At 44.0% G+C, this 22,513-nt stretch overlaps 1 protein-coding gene across 5 annotated transcripts in view; it reads left to right on the plus strand.

Moving 5' to 3' along the window:
- Nucleotides 1-2,609: 2,609 nt before the first annotated feature.
- The window catches only part of mycbp2 (MYC binding protein 2), a gene marked incomplete at its 5' end in the record, with an annotated part of 69,595 nt that continues 49,691 nt past the window's right edge, over nucleotides 2,610-22,513 (plus strand). For 4 of the 5 annotated variants that reach the window (XM_079276442.1, XM_079276444.1, XM_079276445.1 and 1 more), the window contains 11 exons: nucleotides 2,610-2,881; nucleotides 5,120-5,195; nucleotides 11,983-12,198; nucleotides 13,543-13,696; nucleotides 13,902-14,098; nucleotides 15,901-16,143; nucleotides 16,742-16,813; nucleotides 17,130-17,226; nucleotides 17,339-17,412; nucleotides 20,124-20,262; nucleotides 20,465-20,541. In XM_079276442.1, coding sequence (XP_079132568.1) covers nucleotides 2,610-2,881; nucleotides 5,120-5,195; nucleotides 11,983-12,198; nucleotides 13,543-13,696; nucleotides 13,902-14,098; nucleotides 15,901-16,143; nucleotides 16,742-16,813; nucleotides 17,130-17,226; nucleotides 17,339-17,412; nucleotides 20,124-20,262; nucleotides 20,465-20,541 — 1,617 coding nt within the window. Of the gene's footprint in view, nucleotides 2,882-5,119; nucleotides 5,196-11,982; nucleotides 12,199-13,542; nucleotides 13,697-13,901; nucleotides 14,099-15,900; nucleotides 16,144-16,688; nucleotides 16,814-17,129; nucleotides 17,227-17,338; nucleotides 17,413-20,123; nucleotides 20,263-20,464; nucleotides 20,542-22,513 lie in introns of those variants that run through there. The other variant, XM_079276446.1, reaches the window with a different exon arrangement.

A 22,513-nucleotide genomic window follows, 5' to 3' on the forward strand; every position in this document is an offset into this window, starting at 1 on the left:
AAAGAAAACGCATTTCCAAATAGACACAATAATTATGCCCTTACTCATGAACATTGACACTCGCATGCAGTAAGTTGTGTTGCGTCAGGACGACTGACGACACTGGCACGCTTTCATATCATTCCAACAACCCATCTAGATCTTCTTATGTATCCCGCCTCACTTCCCTGATGTGTGTATATACCAACTGGGTTTCATCTCCACCGGTTCATCTCATTCGTGTGACACTTCTGCCTGATCTATAGCATCATCTCGGCCTAGATACCCCCTCCCCTCCTCCCCTGCTCCCTCCAGTTGTCCTAACAGGACAGAGCCAAGATAACCGGGCAGCCCTTTGAATGTGGCTTCACAATCAAACACCAAATCTTTTTGGATAACCTTCTTCCTAAAGACAAGTAAGGAGGGCCAACAAATGTCACACGCTGCTTTTCACTTCCAATATTTCAAACAGAAATCCTAATATGACAATCCCTAAGTTTCATAACAGTACAGAAGAGTCAGTTGTCATCACTGACACATGCTGGCACTCTGATACTGCGCATGATAATCTCCCAACGCTTCCTGGGTTGCTATGAGGGGGAGACAGTAGACCGACCTCTTGCATGTAATTGGGCCGCTGCGCTGCCTGGCAGCCAATAAAGCAGCACCAGGCCTGTGTAAATCTCTGTCTCTATTTTCCTCTACCTCTCTCTCTCTCTCTCTCAATAGTTATGCATGCACATCCACATGTACATACATCTCTACCACCATAAAAAAATACAACATTAAATTGAACTTTGACATTAGGGAGATTCAGTAAAGCATTTTGGAAATACGCTTCCCAGATACATGCTTAGATCAGTCAAGTCAGTGTTATTTACATAGCCAAATAACACAAATTGTCAGGGGTTTTATAATATGTGCAGCAAACAACACCATTTTTCCTTGCACTATCGATTCAGATAATATTAAATCTGCTCCAAAAGCCACCTGACAGAAAAGAATTTGAACAAACGTCAGAAAGAGCGACAGAGATGGCATCCCTCTCCAAGGACGGACAGACGTGCAACTGATGTCGTGTGTGGCCTTCAGAATAGGCAAACATAATACTATTATAGCATCAGGATGACATAACTATAGATTATAGACTGTACACATGAAGTAAATGGATCACACATGTATTTATCCAGATATATTATGTTAAGTTCTGTGACATGTGCACTGCCTGCACCTGTTTTCTGTGTTTGCCTTTGCATTGCAGTGTGTTCTGGCCTTTACTGCCATACTGACTCACGTTACCCCACACAGTGTCTCCCAGTTTCCCCCGTAGCAGCATTCCTGCTCCAACTCCTCCTGTCAGAAGGTAAAAAACACAAGTATTACTACTGTCACTAGGCCTATAATGTGCATGTTGCACTCCTGAGGCACTTCCGTATTCCCATGTAATTTTTAGGCATAGATAAAACACATATTGCATCTGCTATCTTGTGAGCCACATCATGCAGCCTATATTCATGCAAAGGTGCATATTTTGCTGTCGGTAGATAGAGGCCTCAGCTGGGGCCAGCTCAGTGAAGAGGACCACTGTACCACTAAGATTTAATAAAAGATGGCTGCAGCCCTTGTGCAAAGTTGTTTAAGAAGGCTTGTCTGAGATCAAATGGCAACATTTTACAGTTCCAGTGTTCACTGGAGGGGGAAGTACTGTGCCCAACACGAACAGTGTACATGGTTCCAGTTTATATTCATTATGGAACAGTATGACTGCATTATAATAACAGAGAGGAACTTACGAGCTAATAAGTCAAAGCAGTCTAAACAACATGCAACACTGTTTTCAAAAGTCAAACCGGAGCGTCAGTGCTTTTTTTTTGGCGGACAACGTAACATTTCATCGGATTTAAAAGTATCTCAGTGTGCCGATTTTATGATCAAACTGGGAGGGGCCTTGGATCTCTGCAAATTAAATGTCCACTTTCCAACCGTGCATACTGTGCAATACAGCTCGTATTGTTTCTATGTTCTCGCTATATGTTCACTTCCACGGTTGTCGTGGTTTTGTGTTTTGAATAAATAACTGCAGATTAGAATATGTATGTACAGGGAGGTTTATTGATTAAATAAATCGGTGATCGCATCGCCCGGCATTAGTCGCATGAAAATATCCCAGCATGCTAGCGACGCAACACTCAGCCAGGGAGGGGAGGGATGATGGAGCTAAGATGGCAGCCCAACTGAGGGTGCTGCCTCTCTGGGGTCAAGAACACACTATAGGAACTAATAAAACCCGATCACGACAAGGCGACTGATGGAAATGAATGGTTCCGTTTCTGCAATTTGTCAAGAAAAATGCTATGGCTTGAGAAGATATATTTACGGGAGACGAGCACCGTGGTGACGCCGTGGCCGGGATCGGAAGACCGAACGTTGTAGTTGCACCACCAGATCGGCTACAATTTGCTCTTATAATAACTGGGGACCGTGGATGCTAATTGTGGTATATCTGCAACTTGGAGCCGACAAATAATGTGACGCGTGGAGGATTTAATGACAATTGGATTGCATCGGATGGCTAGATATTATCTAGCTGTGGTATCTTTTGTGTGATATATGCATTGTTCTCCAAAACGATGATGTGTGCTGCTGCGGCAGCGGCCGCCGGTGGAGGGATTCTACCTTCCTCATCGCCGTCGATGGGGTTGGGTGTCAGGGTCATTGCTGGAGCAGGAGCCGAGTTCTCCACCATCGGTTCGGGAATGGGTTCTTGTCCGACACCCGGAGCCCAGTCGGATTGTCGGACGCAGTACCAGCTTTTACTCTCAGGGCGAGCTCTGGCCGAAAGATACAGGCGGATTTATACCACCGCTATCAATGATAAAGAGCAAGGGATAAATCAAGGGAGGTGAGTGGCTAACGTGAAGAAATATAGATATCGCAGAGGCTGGTCTGTCATTTGTGGGGCTAACGTAAGCTAACATTAACCCTTGCTAAGCGGCACGTCAGCTAACTACAGCTACACCTAAATAGATAGTTATGCATGGTTCTTGAGCTTGTTGGACTTTTGTCACATAAATGACTGTTTTACCTACAATGAATATGCCAGTGGCTACATAATTTAGGTGCATCCTCTATCAGCTTGCTAAGTAGCATTTTGCCAATTGACTTCCTTAGCTTATCGGAGCTAAGCTAACGTTAGTTCACCCTTGCTCGAGTGGTTTGCAGCCTTGGTGCTTTTGGACATTGTGTGTCGCTAAACATAGACATATTGTCACTGAAATATGAAAAGTCAATACCAACTTCGGCCATTACGACACGAAGAAATGCTCTATCGGCAATATCCAAAACAAGCTGGTAATTTTGTTTTGAGCAAAAGCCAGCTACCGTTTAACGTAAACAAATGTACTTGCTAGTTAATAGCCTACTTTAATTTGTTGCTTAACATTTTTAAATAATAACTGCTTGCGTTGTCCACCATATTTTACGTTACTTTATAATTTAATATAATTTGATGTAAGTGTGTGTGTATCTAGGCCCAACGGCGTCACTGTTTCGATTGCTAGCTAACGTTTACTGACGTTGAGGAGCATCAGCCTTCATCTAAACGTAAACCTGGAGCTGACTGACCAGATATAACGTTACAATCAAACTATTAATACACACACCGCGTTATTATTGCGTACATTTGACACAAAATGGCCCTAAAACGTTCGACATTGTAGCCCAATGGGTGAGGATGTGTTGGGAGGTGGATGAACTCATTTGCTTTTCTACCATAAGCGGGTAATACAGTTACGTCATCCTGTCAGTCAGGTTGTAGACTAGAAGAGCTTGATCATTGCAGCATCCTCCCTCACAAACCCAATTGTTGTTCTCAACCCCTCCCCATGTACACTTGCTTTAAGCTTGGGTCAATACACTGCTCAAGGGTCTAACATTATACTGTTTTCATAACCAGCTCCTGATTTATAAGTCTGTACAAGTGAGCAAAAAACAAATAATAATCAGGGGTTCAAGCTATTCATGATGTTATTTTGAACAACTCTCTTATATGTTACCAGTGTTTCTTCATTTATCTGACAGTGAAAGATGTTGCGTACACAAGGTGCAGATTTCACTCGGAGAGATATATATGCAAGCTTTAGGGAACTGCTTTGGAATCCTTCTGAAAGCAAGGGCCAGATAGTCGTTTGTCTCTCATGGATTTGTTGATATTTAGCTGCTATTGTCAACATCCGATGGACATTTTTGTCAGCCTTCTTTGGTATATCGTTTGTTTCATATTTTCAATGAGTAATAGTAACCCAGGCTGTCACTGTATGCTCAAATGGCTGAATGATCTGAAGCTACCTTGACAAGCTATTAGAAATCAATATTCAGTTTCACTCTTGAGTAATTTAATTAAGCTATACATTTGTTTTTTTAAACTCCAGCCCTGACAGTAGACCTACAATACCATTACAGATCAATCGTGCAACAAAAAACTATTGAGTCTTGTTAAGTGAGAAGTGCACAGAATGACGATATCAATACTTAAAGAAAAGCCTTTTTCAGATGAATTGCTTTTCTCTATTTAGTAGAGTGTAGTAATAATGATTACTAATTCAAGCACTGCCTTTCCTTTTTCAGTAGTCTTTGTATTTTTGGTCCCTAGCACTTGTCATTGTCAGCCTGATTTGTAAGTGAAATTAATCATAAGAAGCCAATGTAAAACACAGATGTTCGAGAGAGTTTGAAAACACCAAATGGAACAAACATCTGCTTGCTTCGGGTGTTTTTCAAGAGGAGTAACACTGAATCGAATGACACCCGCGACACAGTCTGGGGGGGGGGGGGGGGGGTACTGCACTTCGAATGGCACAAACTTTGCCAGCTGCATAAGATGTAGACTGAAAGTGAAAGTGAGATTATCAGTAAAGACGCAATGGCGCTTTTACCAGCTATTATAAACACGTGAAAGTAATGACTTTTTTTCTGACTTGAAGAATGTGTTAACAAGGAGCTTTACCATCCGTTCTCCTCACATCATCGTATTTGCATTAAAGCTTGTGATATAAGAAACACTATGCTATGTGTGTGAGTGTCGCCATTGCCTAGGCACACAGTATATTTTGCAATACTGAGGATCGCTTTATACTTTCAGGGGAAAGAAGGCGTTGAGTAAGAAGAAACTGAAAAGGCGACAGAAGGTCAAGTCAAAAGTCAAATCAAGAACAAAGGTAAGATATGCACGATTGGCTAACTAATTGTTACACAATATTACACTTCTGTGTAATGTGACTATCGCTGTATTTATATTTGTATATTAATAATGCATACGTATGTTCAGCAGTATGTTTAGAATGGCTGTTTTTAAACCATTACAAAATAACCCAAATGATATACGCCCCTCGAAGAAAACACAATTCCATCGTTGAATCACAAACGGGTGCAATATTTATTACTGGGCCATAGTCATGCCTAACATTCTCAGGACTACTTGAAGCATTTTAATTAAATATCTACATGTAGTATTTTGCATTTTCTCTTTATATTGATAGAAATAACACGACTGACAGTTTTAATTTGCAACCGTCGCAGCCTCAGGTATGCACCGATACATCCTCACAGCTGGTTTGACTCTGTACTGAATCAGATGAACAGGATGAGGATGGAGATAAAGATTCGGTTAGAAGGTGTTCGGCAGAAACATTGGTGTCATCGGCGGCTGGTCAGGTGCCAGGAAGCCCATCCACACACGGAGCCGGAGAGGTGGATAGGCAGAGTGAGACACATAAGAGTGGCCCCCGGCTTGTGCGTGATGGCCTGTTGCTGAGCGACCTGATGTGTTTCCCATCTCCACGGCAACAGTTGCCTGCCTCCATCTCCTTCGTCCAAAGAGGAAACCTAGTCTGTATCAGTGGTTGTGGCTGAATAAAAAAATATATATATGTAGCTAGGATGATAACATTTCATTTTGAATTGAATCAGCACCACATAAAAACACAAATAAGGATCCTAAAAAACAAAATGGCATAAAGTGAAAAACATTAAATAAAGACACAGCAGACCTAAAACTGATAGGTCAGCAAACTGCATCCACCAAAGAATTGTCATTCATTGCCAGGACAAGTGGCCATGCTCAAGTGATCCGTAATCCTGTTTTCAAATTACCAGTTGATCATCAAATTTCATTACGATATATGTATATTTTAATTATTATATTGATGCATTTCCTTGCTATTCTTCTCTGGGAAAGAAAGAGTAGCCTGCTCTGTGGTTGGGCTGTAATATTGTTAGCCAGTGTTTGGATTTAATTTCATTACAGCCACTTGGCAGACAAAGGCAACAGAGATTAATGTGACCGTAGCAGAGATGGACTGAGGCTCAAGCACTGTCATCGTTCACCTCAAAACTATTCCAGGCAGCAAATTCAACGTGGAGTGGGCTAGTTCTCTTCAGGTCGACTTGTTCAGTGAGTGGATGTCCTGGAGGTTCTTCTATGGCGACAGAGAACGGACAACACTGGCAGGCAGGCAGGCATAAAGACGTGGGCAGTTCCACAGGCAGTCATGCTGTGTTTGTATGTGTTGTTGTGCTCACTCTATCTCTGTCGCTCCTCTCACACCGGCATCCTCAGACAAGAGTGTTGTTTGAAGGAGCCTCTTCTCTCCCCCTCTGTCTGCTTCTGTGCTCATAAACATGGGGAAGTGGAGTCTGAACAAAACGCGGAGCGTAAACGCTCATCATCCTAATGAAGAGGCTGATGTAACGTCTTGTGTACGAGCAGATGTGTGATGTGATCTTTCAAAAACTACAACTATGGTAACTACCGGTACTTAATGGCACAAAATGATATTTGCAATAGGACAGCGTCAGAAAACAGTTTTTTATATATATATATATATATCTCTCTCTCTCAAAATAGCATCATCTATCAAATCTACCTGGCAGCAGTGCACTTGTGCCATTTTTTTATTTCAAATTCTTTTTTCAAATTCTGAGCTGTAGGTGTTGCAGACTTTGCGACTTTCCTGCTACATTTAGCTACTGCCGTGTTGCCGGCTGCTTTCATTGGGCTACTCTTTACTGTTGGATCATTTTTAACATCCAAGAGTACCTCGCTGGTTTCTCAAGATTACCAACCCTAGCTTTAATACATGAGTCATTCATGCTGTTGTCATCCCAGCGTGACACCATAATTCGGGGACTCTCTTTGAATTCTGGAAACCCCCCCCCCCCACTCCTACACCCACTTAGGGCTGGGCAACAATTCAATATGATCATGTAACGTCTTTCAATTGAATCATATTGTGATAAAATCACATATCACACTGTATGTATGTTTCCAAGACACATTTCCTTCGGGACAATAAAGTCTATCTTATCTTATAAAGATATTGTGATGAACACTAAGGTCATCTAAACTGATAATAACTAGAAACTACTAACTCACATTTCTCAGAAAATCTGATTATTTTGCTCTGGAGTTCTTACTTACATGAGAAAATACTTTTTATTTGTCAAGTATTTAATTCCCACAGCAGTATACAAAATCATGTGGTTATTTCATATTGACTATTCATTTACTGAATGACCAGAAAACATGCTAAATTGGGATAATTTAATTGACTCACAGAAAAAGAAATACCTAAGTATGAAATTGAACGAAAACACACCCCTACAAATGACATAGATATGCAACTGCTAAAACCTGCTAATGCAGAATAGCTGCATATGAACACAATGTGTTTCAGAGGCTGAATTGAACATAATGTACTAGTAGGAGCCCTATAGTGTTGGAAATACCCAGATATACAAATGTTATCCTCAGTGTGTGCATTGGGTGGCGCTGTATTAATATCTTGGCTGCAGGTATATAGCTACTGAAATCACTGCTGTTGTCAGGTGTTCGACCCGGGAAGCGCAAAAGGTTTTGACCGCTTCTGCGGTAACAGTTTTGTTGTCTTTTTGCAAATGGTGCGTTTGATTGTCGGTGGAAACAAATTAACTGATTTTATCAGCAAATACTCTGACTCATTCTACAAAACTGGTCTGTGGATGTTAACGCAGCGCACATCAATGGTAACAGAAGGTACCTCATGCTTCCAACCAGCGTCAACCGGGTCACTCCAGAGGGAAAGACGCCTCAGTAGCTTACAGGACTAGACTCCTTAACAGTACTCATAACCCATGGTGCAAGTATACACGGGTACAATGAAAGGGATGTTTCAGAGAACAGTGGTGTGGAAAATAAATGGGCCAATTCAGAATTGATCAAAAAAAGACGGCATAACTACAAAAATAATGGTTGATTAATGATTTGATGATTCTCCTGTTGATAAATGCATATTTCCAATCTGATATGGTGGTGCAAAGTATCAATGGTGAGCTTGAGCCACTGCTTTGGAAGACACCACTTTTCTTCATCTTTTTCCGTAAAGGCAGCACTGCGGAATGTGTGTCTGTCTAAGTGCAGCCGGGGACTCTATACCAGCCTTCTCCAAAGCTTTTAGATGGCCATTAAATCATCAGCGCAGACAGAAACATAAAAGAATCCATCAGATGACTGGCGTGTCTGGGTTTATGGGTTGGTGCCATCACAAAGTGAGAACAAACCACAAAACATCAGCAGGTCGTCGGGCTTTGCATAGCTGCGTATGTCTTTGCCGGTGTGCAGCATGACATCACTTAAAGGAGCCCCTTCCAGGGAAACGTTTCTGATGGTTTGTTCCGTGTCAAACAACACTTGGCAGCTTCATGCTCTGTTTGCATGAAGATGTGACCTATCGGATGTAGTGTGACGTATCTGAAATAGCTCACTCTAATCATAAACATCAATCGCAAACTAACTGGAGGCCTATAGCCGAAAACAAGTGGGTGTATAGCAGACAGGGAGGGTCTATTGAGTGACGCTGTCGAGTTGCATTGTGGGAATAATTTACTGATACAGGTCCTTGAGAATCTACAAATTTTACTAGACTGAACGGACCAGAATCTGATAATTAAGATTCGCTTCTCTGTGTTTGTGTGGCTCAGAGAAATTGTTTTACAGCCGCTCCTTTTGGTGTGTGTGCGTGCGTGCGTGCGTGCGCGCGTGCGTGCGCGCGCGCCACAGGATCCTGCAATACAGATAGTGACCATGACGTCAAATTTACTTCACAGCCCAGACAGTGCTGTTCCTGGAGGATTGATCTATACTGTACACACGCATACAGATGTGCACTATTTACGAGCATTTCCCACAGGTAATCCGCACAATTATTAAAATGACAGCAGCTATTACTTCACTTTTATCTGACCGTATCATTTTAGCTATATTCACATCAGTTATTGCTGTATTTACAAATATAATCGAATTGAATTAAACATATGATAGCACCAGGAGACAACAGTTAGATTTCACTGTGTTTAACGTTTTATTTGTGGCCATAGTGGGTTCTGTGTTTCAGATTAGTGTGTTGTTTACTTGTGGATTGCAGATGCTGCCTTTAGATTTCACCACTTTATCAATACTGCTTCCTTTTAATACACAACAAAGACTGTGACATAAATGTATACTAAAATATGATAGTATCATATTTGATCTCATGAATATCAGGTTAAATAAAAAGCCACTGTCAACTGAGGTCTTTTGTTTTAACTGCTTTCAAGCAATGGAGGCAACCAAAATATTGCATTCATAAAGCTGTTAGACTTTGTGGGGAGCCTCTTTGTTCCAATGGGCCCAAGACGCTACGCTTCCTATATCAAACGCTCCGCTATATCACGCAGTACATTGGTCTCTACTCCACCCTTTTGTTTTGCTGCCATGTCCTAAGAAACCCTTCTTCTCTTTCTTGCTTCATGGGTTTGGGTTTCATGGGTTTTAGCATCTTTAGGTTTTATATTGTCTGAAGTTCTCTCTCAAGGCAAAGTGAATGCTGCCCGGTCACGAGTGCTTCTCTAGCAGCAAGACAGGAGAGCAGTGGACAGTACCGTCCTTCCCGCCGGTCTGAGCCCAGAATGAATGACCTTTCTCCCCAAATAGATGACATCACCCTCTGTGATTGGGATGCCAGAAGTGCAACACTGCAAGAGAGGCCCGATCGATCAATAGGACTCTCTAGAGAGGTTGCCTCAGGACTGTAGTTAACAGTGCTTTGGTGGGATAGAGAAAGCCCATCGATGGGTTGAGGGTAGCTTCTCTGAACACGGCTGTTTGGATGTAAGGGATCAAGCTTTGTTGTGATGATTTAATTGTAAATCTTGCCTTTTGGCTTCTCTCCCTCATTTATGTCAAGGAATACAAATACAACAACACCTCTAACTAAACCTTCCAAAATGACCATTCAACTGACAGATTTTCCACCACAACAATGTATCACATGACAAAGTGTGAAAGCAATGTGCAAAGGGAGCGCTTGTAGAGATGGACCTAATTTGAATTAGCCCAGAATCCTGTATTTGTCTCATTTGTTCACAGTCTGAGCAAAATGATTTACCTTTTTATTTTTAGAGCCTCGATTAGGACGAGGAGCCACCCCAAACAAAACCCTTTTCTTGAAGGGAGGATCTCCTAAATATAGCTAAAGATTAGCTAATATTTCCCATGATGATTCATCGGTTGTCATTCCACCCTTGTCTATTCAGCGGTTTCATTTTCATTGTATTGCTTTTTTTTTAAATAATGAATATCTTTTACAGCTTTCGGTAATCTTTTTATTTTTTTTTTATTTTTTATTTTTTCTTTTCCTGCACTAGTTATGTAAAATGTTGGGTAAGCCATTTTGTAACAGGGAAGGCTGTGTTGAGCTGATCTTGAAATGGGTAAACACTCGCCCAGCCCACTGTGTACAAAAGGGAGCTTCCTGAGGAGCCGAAGCAAAAGCGACGATTCATTTCAGACCACAAATGTGTCACTGACTAGACATGGAGACACAACTGACGGTGTAAAGACTGACACTCCCATAATATTGGTGTTATATAACTTTGTTCAGTCAAACGTAACTGCTAACATCTGCCTGGAGTCCCGTAGGTTTAGGAACCTCTGAGGACTTTCCACGTAGAGCCAGATGAGAAATCGCCCCACTTATCGTGGTCAGTGGGCACTACTGGCTTTGGTTAGGCACGTCTTTAGTGGACCAGCACTGAAATTGCCTCGAGTCACGAGCAGTCGAGAGCCACAACCCAAAACGAACGATTTCAATATGATGATGTTAAAGCTGCTGTGAGGAAATTTTAATTGGTTATGAAATGGTGTCAATTTAATACTGATGCCTCCATATATGAACGAGACCATCAGATAGAAGACTGTCTATTCATTGGTGCCACCAGTTCGGATTCAGCGCAAAATCACATGAAATCATGCAGGTTCACTGGCTCTGGCAGAGACCAGCCCACCGCGCGCCGAGAGCCCATAGCCCGGCAGTACTGCTGGACCCGCTGGAGGGAAAGGAGGCACGGGAGAACCAGAACCTGGACTGAGCATAGCGGACTGTCAGAACATAATTAGATGTTTTCTAAAGGGACTCTGATGCTCGGAAACACTACCACTTTAGTCCACAGGGACCGCCAACATCAACACAAAATGAATAACTTCAAGGAAATTTGTAGTGGCCCGAGCGAACCAAACATCAGGTTTAAACACAACAGGCTGACTCTTTAGAATTAGACATACTCCTAGTCAATAACTGGAAAACGACTGGAAAAGTGGCCAGTCTTGTCTATCCCGGTCAGCTTTCCAAGATGGTTTCCAAGATGGCGCCGGACATGGCTGCCGCGACGATTCGGTGCGCAATGTTTTGTGTTGTTTTTGTTGTTAATTCTAATTTGCATTGTTGATTGATGTTAAATGTTACGCAGCTCCCGTCATGTCAAATTCCTTGTATGTTCAACATACACTGGTAATGAACGGTTTCGGTTTCTGATTCTGATAAAACATTGCTGTTCATAAAAGATTATTTTGTGTGCTTAAATAGCTTATCGTCACACCAAATTGTATCAAATCTGCTGATCACCCTCACTCCTTTTTTTTTTTTCCCACAGGCCGAGAGTCTAGATGGAGCCCTCTGCGTGCCGGACATCAAGCTGCACAGCAACCCATCTGCTTTCAATGTCTACTGCAACGTGCGGCACTGTGTGCTGGACTGGCAGCAGAGAGAGGCCTCCCTAGTGCTGGCCTCCAGGAGCTCGGTGCAGAGCGCCGACTCCGACAGCGAGGAGGAGGAAGAGTACCGCGAGCCGGCCGTGAAGCTGCCAAAGGTATGAGCAGCGGGGCAGTGTTGGCCGCTGATGTGTTGGTGGCGGCGCTCGGTGTCAAGGCGAGAGCCGGGCTGTGCCCTTTATCTTAGGGGTACAACAATCCTTAATCTCCCGGGGCTGGTATGTAGGACTCATTATTAGAGTCTCTTTACAAAAGGTCTGACGCCCTCTTTCTGTGAGGATTACAGCCGCTGCTCTGATTCCCCCAGCTCCCTCTTCTGCTGTGAGCCTGCCGGTTTATCGGTCTCACTCATCATCAGAGCTGTCGGCTTCCTACTAAAAGTTGTAGGAGCACCAATTAATGGACATGCAAGGCGACACATTCATATTTTTTATAGTTTAGCTGTATTATCGATGCTTTGGTGAAATAGCGCTTTAAAAAAAATGTAGACACCAAATAATAAATTGTGCGGTTGAGTCTTATGGGCTACCACAATAAATTCGATGATATTAATTGTTTTAGGATTGCTTGTGTAGTGTCCACCTTCAGTTGCAAAATCAACATTAGCATTGTGTTATGAATCATTTTTTGTCACTTTTTAAGCACACAATGTATGCCATTAACGCCAGCGCTAAAACCGCGTGTTGGTGCAAGCGGGACTAATTCATCAGTTTCACATCATGATAATTTGCAAAACAAAATAAAACTGGGTCACATTTGCAAGTCCCACTGTTGTCTCCAACAGTGGGGATGTCGAGCTGCTCCACAGAAACCAGCGCTAAGCCTAACGGCAGATGTCCGATCGCATATCGGATTTAAAAACGTAAAGACAGAGGAGAGCTGGAAATAAGCAAAGTTATTTTTAAGACGTGCTAAATTGATATTGTGGAAATACCACGAGACTGTTGAGTTGCACTTATGTTGAGTTGCATCTTATTTACTGTTTCTGATTCATTTCACTTTTGTTACAAGTTCTTCAGTGAGATCGGAGGGAAACATTGGAGCATAGTTTGAGTCACTAACGAGCCACACTGATCCTTTTCTAGGCCAAACGCCTTCTCCAGCCTGCCTTCTCCCGTGAGTCTGTTCCACAAAATGTTAGTCGTGGATGTTGAAGCCAGCAGTAGTAACTGTACATACTTGGGACCCTAGCTTAATGTAGGTTGTTTAACTGTAGGATGATGAGGACATATCATGAGAAGAAAACCTCAAGCCTCTTTCTTCATCGGTTCTGTTTTATTTAGAAGATCAAAAGATTGTTTTCTACATGCAGAATGTCTGTGTGTTTCATCCTCATTTTGCTGTACAAAGCCTGCTACTCTAGCAAGACTCAGGCTTTGGTTCGACATCACGGTGTTCTTTAGCTCACAGAAAATGTGCTTCTTTCTGTGTGTGCGGTGCAGATCATTGGCATCGGGCTGTGCGGGGTGTTTGAGCTGATAAAAGAGACTCGGTTCTCTCACCCCTCGCTGTGCCTGCGGAGCCTGCAGGCCTTGTTGGACATGCTGCAGGGTCAGCAGCCCGAGGGCTTTCAGACCGAGCCTCCTGATGTGCTGGGTAAGCCGGAGCATGTTTGTGACGCTTCAAAGGTTTCGTTGACCCTGTCAAAGATATGTTCTTGCAACCTAAAGGTTATTTTAAGACTGCAGTTAGTTAGTTGTTTTGCACTTTGTGTGTTTCAGCCTGATTTACACACAGCACTCCCGTTTTTTTCCCTTTTCACTGACGTCTAACCTGCCCTCCACCTGTGCGCCTCCCTCAGAGTCTCTTTTCCAGTTGTTGTTGGAGACCACGGTCCGGAGCACGGGGCCCAACGACCCGACGGGACAGGCCATCACCGCTCTGTCCTGCGCCTGCCTCTTCAGCCTGGTGGTGGCCTGGGGAGACACCGGCAAAATCCTGCAGGCCGTCTCTGCCATCCTCACCAACAACGGCAGCCACGCCTGCCAGACGATACAGGTAATCAACCAATTTTGATGAATCAGACTGCGTTTGGCAATAGGACTGTGTTCTTCATCTTCATATGTGGCGTTCATATGAATCCAACATGATGAAAGAAGATACCTGTGAGTCAGTCCAAACTGTGCTTGGCTTAGCATCTGCGTCGACATCTTACTTTTGCACTGATCACCTGTTCAGATCGCTATCTCGCGTTGAACAGACATTTTTATCTTGCAAGAAGAATTCCAGGTGTTCCTGATGCTTGTATTCGATGAAGCACAAAGCTGGAATGACAATGGACCTCATGCAATAACCTTTGTGTGTATCTAAGCTGTCTGTGCCATGCCAGATTCAACACTTCTGACTTTAGATAACTGTGTAAATGACCAACATAAATGTGACGAATGCCACCTGTGCGTTCGTGAGAATTGTGAATTAGCATAATGAATGCCCCAATAATACCATGTAAGGCTACGCATCCTGCAGCATATGACTTTTATTGAAGCGCTACTTCCAGAGATCCATAAAGGAAAGTCTATTTTAAATAGCAGAATTAAAGGACCTTAATGGCGAGGAATGTGGAAAAATAACGAGTGCTGTTAATGCTGTGTGGTTCCGTAATGGTTCCATATGAAAAATGATAACTGCAACAAGAGGATGTCAAATAATTTAGCATATTGATAGAGTAGTGTTTTACTGTAGCATGAATAGCCAATCTAAATGAACGGTGACACTGTTAGGCTATGTGAATACATATCAAATGATATTAGCCTATAATTTGAATTGCAGAGTCAAATGGGATTATGTCAACATAATTATGTAATTTAAGTGTAATTTATAAGGTTTTCAAACTCAAAATGGCTTCAAAGCAATGAAATATACAATCCATTAGGAAAAACTTAAAGTTTGGATAACAGCAGACTAATGTCACATGACTTGTGTAACAGGTCTGGACGCCTCATACATTGCGTTTGTACCGGTTAGAAAACCAGCAAATGAGGCAGCGGTTCCTTGCGCTTTTCTCACATCCCGGATTCAATTTAACCGAATTACCTTTTGTCATGTCTAAACCAGCTCTACTGGGAAATGTGCACGTCTCTATTCAGATCACCACAGTGCACTGTAGAAGGCTAATATAACCTCTGGCTCCGCCATGCACTTCCTCTGAGCAGAGAGACTCGGCACAGTCTCTGGACGGCACAAATTGAGTTTTAGAAAATGTCAGGCCGCTCTGACTCGACCCTGCACAGCATTCTGACGCCGGTTTCATCTCTAGCCTGCCTCTTTGTTTCATACTCAGTTTATTTTGTAATGTCTTCTACGTCACATCAAAACTGCTTTTCTAAGGTTTTAGGAGTATTTTCAACTGTAAGCATGTTTTTTGTTTGTGGGAATGCTTTATGTCCATAACAATGTTTCACCCTTTATCTGCATACTGATAAAATTACTACGCCTGACCAAGGCTGCAGAGAGCCTCACACATTTATCCCCCACAGACTGGGCTGTGAATCATCACAATGTCAGGCAGGCAGGCAGGCGGGCGGGAAGTGTGGGCTTATGTGCTGTACGTGTCGGTGTGTTTGTTTGCACGTGTGTGAACGGTGAGACCAGCGGTGTGTGGTTTTTATAAAGGATGTGAGAAATGTGTTTGTGTGAAAACGCAGAGCAAAGAGAGCAAATATGAATGGATTTGACTCAGTCGGCAGCAAAGCCGCCTGGTGCGTGGTCTACCCCACAAAACACACCCCATGATGTCCCATTAGAGTTTGGCACTTCTGCTAATTTCCACCCCCTCTCCTTTGTCTCGCCAATCTCACCAGGTGCCCACCATACTCAATGCCCTACAAAGGAGTGTACAGGCAGTCCTGGTGGGAAAGATCCAGATCCAGGACTGGTTCGGGAACGGCATCAAGCGCGCTGCCCTCATGAACAAGTGGACCCTGAAGGAGGTGGCCATCGACGAGGACGAGCGCTGCCTTCTGCAGACCGATGGCTCCTTCCTGTACTTGCTCTGCAAGGACGGACTCTACAAAGTGGGCTCAGGATACAGTGGCACCGTCAGGGTACGGGACACTCGAAGCTGCATGTCGCGAACTGTAATGTGACAACCACAGTGTCTCCTAAATTTGAGAGAATTCTCTTTATTCAGACATAAACGGGTAAACTGGATTATTTCGATAAAAATGAATCAAATCATAAGGAGGACTGCTGTTCTTGGCTTGGGGAAATGTTCACATTTTAGAGATGCATGGGTTAGCAACTATATACTCTGTCGCCAGTTTATTAGGTACACCAGGCTGAAACTAATGCACTCTAATCCAGCTGTAAATCCTAAATTCATGAAGGTTATCATCAGTTTTTTGCATGTGTTGATTCGACTTCATGGACGTTTTGGAGGATGTAGTTTGTGTTGCTGTTGAACTGTATTTATACTGACATGTGTTGTCTTTTATTTTTATATAAATGAGGCTGAAGAACATAATGGCCTCTGGCAGAGAGCACTGTTACTAGGCAGCCATAACGCTGCTTTATAACACAACACTCACTTTAAAGAGGGTGACGACTCCAATGCGTGCTAAATAAAACATTTTTATTTTTAACATTAAAGGTATGTCAGTGTCTGTGGTCGTCTGCTCATGTGTTGTCATCAATGCCTCACAGGGCCACGTGTACAACTCCACGTCTCGTACCAGGAACCGGAAGGACAAGAGGTCGTGGCTGGGCTTTGCTCAGGTTGGTGGTGGAGCTTTCATCGAGATGCTCCGCACATACATTTCTGTGAAGTGGTTTTGCAAAAGGCTTTGAGTGTGCAAACAATTTGACTTCCCCTCCATCCTTAAATGATGTTGGTTATTTGTAGCCGTGCTAAGTTTAATGTTGGTCCCGTGAATCTCAACAACTGTAAACTGTGTTTTTATGAATCCTGGTGTTGTTAAAGTATAGTATCTTCATCGTTATCAACAATATGTGTAAGCAAGCTGTAAGGCCTCCGTTAGAAATAGTCCTCACTGTCGGTCGATCAGCAGCAGTGTTTCTTTTGTGTCTTCAGGGGTACCTGTTGTATCGGGACACAAGCAACCACACGATGTCGGCCATCAAGATCAACCCTGAGACTCTGGAGCATGAGGGGACTGTCACCATGCCAGGTTCTAAGAAAAACACTTCGGCTTGTTTACAGAAAAATAACCACGCTTCATTGTTATGAAGTTATTTAAATTCCAACTAACAAGATACAATTGACTTTGTTTCTCTTTGCAGGTCAACATTCAGACGGACAGAACATCATCTTCACAGACGGAGAGTACATCAACCAGATAGCAGCCTGCAAAGACGTACGTCGAATGTTCCTGCTCTTCACCGCCATGACAATAACATGCATCATCTTTCTGAGGCACTTTAACAGAACAATGTTTTTAATGTGAGATTGAATTGGTATCAGTTGGGGGAAGTTCACACTGTTTTCTTTACATGTGTAATTGAACCCTGTACTGCCCATGTCCGCTGGTAGCATGGTGGAAGGAGCTGACTTTATTATTATTCACTGTAGGATTGTTAGATTCCATGTCAGAGGTCCGGCCTGTGAGTCGCGTCTGGAAAAAGTCTTGAATCGTCATTGACTTGCCCCCCCGAGTCTAGACGGCAGGCGTCGGGTCACGTCACTGTCTGATTGTCCTGATTCATCTTTCTATTAACACTGATGTGAAATATTCTTTCATGATTTGACACTACTACCATGTTTTAACCTTCATCACATAGCGAGAGGCTAACATTACTGTTTTTACAAAAGAAATGTGTTGGTCTGAAACTTTAAAGAGGACTTTTGTTATTCAAAACGCTTTACACATCAAACGATACAGAATCAATAAATACACGTCAATAAACATAAAACATCAGAAACAATACAATCAAAGAACAAGGTTGGATAACTATAAAGAAAGATAACATGATAAAAGTTGACTAAGTAAAATGATGACATAATGATCTAATCATTAATATGTAGTAGATTTGTGGCAAAGTAGCAGTGTTTTATTGGGGATCAACCTCGTGTTTGCGCGTGTATAACAAAAACACGATCCGTAAATACAGGCCTCGGGTCGCGGTTAGGCCCTTGAGATGCAGCTGAGATGCGAGCCTCTACGAGGCCGGTGTGGACAGCTGCAAAGACTGACTCATAAGGTATCGGTTGCATTCGACGTGCGGGTGACAAACAAATCTGTTACGCTGTCAATTCTAGGATGTTAGAGTCCATCTCTATCGTCAGCGTTTGTGAGCAGTTGTCCGTACTAAAAGAAATGCAGAGACCATATGTTTACGGTGCCATTCATCGATCACGTACACACTAGTGCTATCAAACCCTTTCCTGCTCTTCAATTGTCACCCTTTTCATCTTGTGCAACTCTGTGAGCTTTCATTCAATGCGCGTTCCCCTCATTGTTAGTCAAAATAAGGTAGCTGTTTCACTTGCGCTGCCCCGTGAAGCAGCTGTCACTTCCCCTGCCATGGAGGCCTCAGCCTCACTTGCTCTCAGCTGTGCCACTGAGGGGCGTGTGTCTGTGTGTGTAGCTGTGTCCGTGTGTGAAGTCTATATGTGGGTGTGGCACCAGATGTGGGTATTCTCCAGAGAGCTTAATCTCTCAAGCAGTTATCTGCATAAGCACTATGTAATGTGAGTGGGGGAGGTGAAGATGTGGAATCCATATAGCTGCCGTCGCAGTTAGCCTGATGGCAGTCTCTAGGCTAATCAAAGGGATCGGGATATTGTATGGGGGAGGAGGGAGTTCTCAGAAGCTGCATTTAAAAAAAAAAAAAAAAAAAAAAAAAAGCAGCCAGCAAATGCAACCACAGCGGAGACCACTTAACGGTTGAGGAAAACCACACGATTCATACAACGAGGGGGTTTCAGATTGCTGGGAAGACGGAGGAAGAGGGTGATGTGGGTGAACTATAGGAGGTCAAGGAGGTAGGAAGAAGGTAACATGTAGGGAGGGAGGAAAAGTTAATGGGTATACTGGCCAGAGGATAGAGGTGCTTTATTTAATGATGTGAGTGGCACATGTGCTCTGCTCTGCAGGAATCAAAGCACAATAGATGAGTGCGTCATCATTACCACACTGTGGAAACCAGACCATCCCCACGCTACCCTTCATCTTTTCTTACACCTCTGTTGCTCCCAATTATTTCCTTGTTGTGTTCCTCTCTTTACTCTCCCCCGCCTCATAAATTACCCCCCTTCAGCCACGAACCCTACAGTCTGACTAGCCCACATTTCTGGCAGCTGCATCATCTGTTTGCCCTGCATTGAGTCCGAGGCTGCATCCACAGCGCTGCGTCTTTTGCTACGCCGATGCCTCGCGTCCATCCTACCCCGGCGTTTCAGAACCCCTAAAAACGGAGACGTTTGGAAACACTGGCAAAGCCGTTGTAGTTTGAAAACTCCCGAGTTGCGTTTTTAAAATCTGGACGTGCAGAAAAGAAGACCCCTGAAAACGATGACTAGGACACCCACGTTTGCCCCGACGCGTTCAACATGGGTAACGAATTACAAGTGTTGTGAGTTGTGGATGGATCACACCTCATGGTGTTGTTAGGATAAATGGACAGACCAGTTGACAGACTTATCCGTGACTCCAGTAAGGAGTGTGCCTATCCAACGCATATGTAGTGAACCTCATTCCCCACTAAAGTCATGCAGTCAAGTGTTTCATGTCCTCAGGGTGTCCCCATCTCACATTATTGCGATTTAAAGAAATATAGGAAATATGCATATTTTCACTAAATATTCATATTTAGTGTCCATACATGTGAGTAACATACATGCATACATGGCAAGAAAATAAATGAGTCATTTATTTCTCAAAAGTTTGAACTTTTCCTTTAAGAGCTTGATTTGCTCAAATTCAGGGAGCTGAAGTGGGGATGTGTTTTCATGAAGGGACTTCCTGTTTCCTAAAATTGTTAGCTGGACTCTTAAGTGCCACTCTGTAGCAACATTGAGTCATGAAACTGAACCGTGTTTCATCCTGTCGGCCCCCGACTCCTGCAGGATGGTTTCGTGGTGCGGATCTATACCATGAGCTCAGACCCGGCCCTGCAGCAGGAACTGCAGCTGAAGCTGGCGAGGAAATGTCTGCACGCCTGTGGCATCTCTCTGTTCGACCTGGAGAAGGATCTGCACATCATCAGTGAGTGATGAAAATATACTTATATCTGTGTAAGGCTGTGGGTTTGGGATTTTCTATATGGATGCGTATACCTGCTAAAGACATTTGTGTCGACAAGGTTACAAATGTGTCAGAAATTGTTCGAAACACATTGAATTAAAAAAAAAGAAGAAAACAAATCATTCTTTCCAACCTTATTTGTGTCTAAATGTTGTCGTCCCAGGCACAGGCTTTGATGAAGAGGCAGCGTTGCTCGGAGCGGGCAGGGAGTTTGCTTTGATGAAAACCGCCTCAGGAAAGGTGAGTGTGAAAAATCCTATCTGCCTCAATCGTTTAACAAAGAAAACGACCGTTGGAACAGACTGAACCGTTGCGCTCTTTACAGCTCTCGTCTTGCTAATGACACTTTAGAGGGGGAACGTAGTGAAAAAGCTCTAAATGAATTGTGTCTCTGCATGCCTTCCCTTCCTTCTTTCGTCACACTGGCCACATGAAGCCCATCGTATAAAACGAACATTCCCTTTATCTCAAAACATCTGTATGCAGTTAGCTGCAGTCAGATTTTCCTAGGTCAGGCTGCACTAAACTAAAGCACAACAATAAGACATCTCTTCTTGTTTTGGATATATTTAGGGGCCCTTTTAAATAAAACATAATGAGGGAGATATATATATTTTTTTTGGGAGATGTCTCAAGTATTGAGACATTGAGAGGTCCAAGTATTGGTTATTGTGTATTTCACCCAGCTAGGCAGTAGCTTTGACCGATAGCCATGGCTCGCTGCAAGTGAAGCTTTCTATGTTTATGAATTTATATAGGAGTAGAAACACCAACATGAAACGTGCCATCGGCGGAGGTTGACGCTACGCCGCCACGCGCGAGTATAAACTAAGCTTAAGGCTGCGGCCAGTCATGGACTCGGGCTGCGGTCGGTCATGACTCGGGCTGCGGTCGGTCATGGACTCGGGATGCGGTCGGTCATGGACTCGGGCTGCGGGCGGTCATGACTCGGGCTGCGGTCGGTCATGGACTCGGGCTGCGGTCGGTCATGGACTCGGGCTGCGGTCGGTCATGGACTCGGGCTGCGGTCGGTCATGGACTCGGGCTGCGGCCGGTCATGGACTCGGGCTGCGGCCGGTCATGGACTCGGGCTGCGGCCGGTCATGGACTCGGGCTGCGGCCGGTCATGGACTCGGGCTGCGGCCGGTCATGGACTCGGGCTGCGGCCGGTCATGGACTCGGGCTGCGGCCGGTCATGGACTCGGGCTGCGGCCGGTCATGGACTCGGGCTGCGGCCGGTCATGGACTCGGGCTGCGGGCGGTCATGGACTCGGGCTGCGGCCGGTCATGGACTCGGGCTGCGGCCGGTCATGGACTCGGGCTGCGGGCGGTCATGGACTCGGGCTGCGGGCGGTCATGGACTCGGGCTGCGGCCGGTCATGGACTCGGGCTGCGGCCGGTCATGGACTCGGGCTGCGGCCGGTCATGGACTCGGGCTGCGGCCGGTCATGGACTCAGGAGGCCCAATCACTGTAGGCAGTGGCTGGGCCTACTGAGATAAGTCCCATTTCTTTTAGACGAGCGTGCTAGCTATGCAGTTTGTTGGGGTGTGTCTGTGCTGTAGGTGTGGTGCAGTGGGCCTCATCTGTAGATAGCAGGCCACTTTATCTGCAGAATACCTTAACCCAGACTGGCTGGATGGGTAAAAATAGGAGCAGCTGACTTGCATCTTGGCACAAAGTTCGCTCATCGTTCGGGTTGGAAATGATGCCAGGTATTTGGTGTAAAGGCGAGTCAAAGGCCCAGTGTTTGTTTACAAGCTACTGTGTGTTCGTCATATTATCATGAAGTGAATGTCAGATGATTTGAGTTAAAAATAAAAACAATCTTCTCCAGTAGCATTTGTAAATGTAGCACCACAATGTAAAAAACTTGTAGCCCACGAAATAGTAATCCTACACTATTCATTACGCATCAATATGAATTATTCTGAGTTATTCTCAGACGGGTGTGTGTGTGTGCGTGTGGCGCTGAGAGACTGACGTAAATGGATAGACAGTCTCATCCATTTCGCAAAATAAAGTACAATATGAGTAAATAACGACCGGTAGTTTGAGGAAAGTTTGACAGCTTGTGTTGTCATCGTTGCCAACTGCCGCCGCTGTTTTAATGCACCGGCCTCACCAGGGCTCAATGGCGCAATGGCAGCAAGTTGTGACTCCGACACAAACTTTTTTTCACACTTTCTTTTTTTCTGGCAATCATAAATCTT

Source organism: Melanostigma gelatinosum (genome assembly GCF_949748355.1).
Source record: "Melanostigma gelatinosum genome assembly, chromosome: 10".
NCBI classification, from domain to species: Eukaryota; Metazoa; Chordata; class Actinopteri; order Perciformes; family Zoarcidae; genus Melanostigma; species Melanostigma gelatinosum.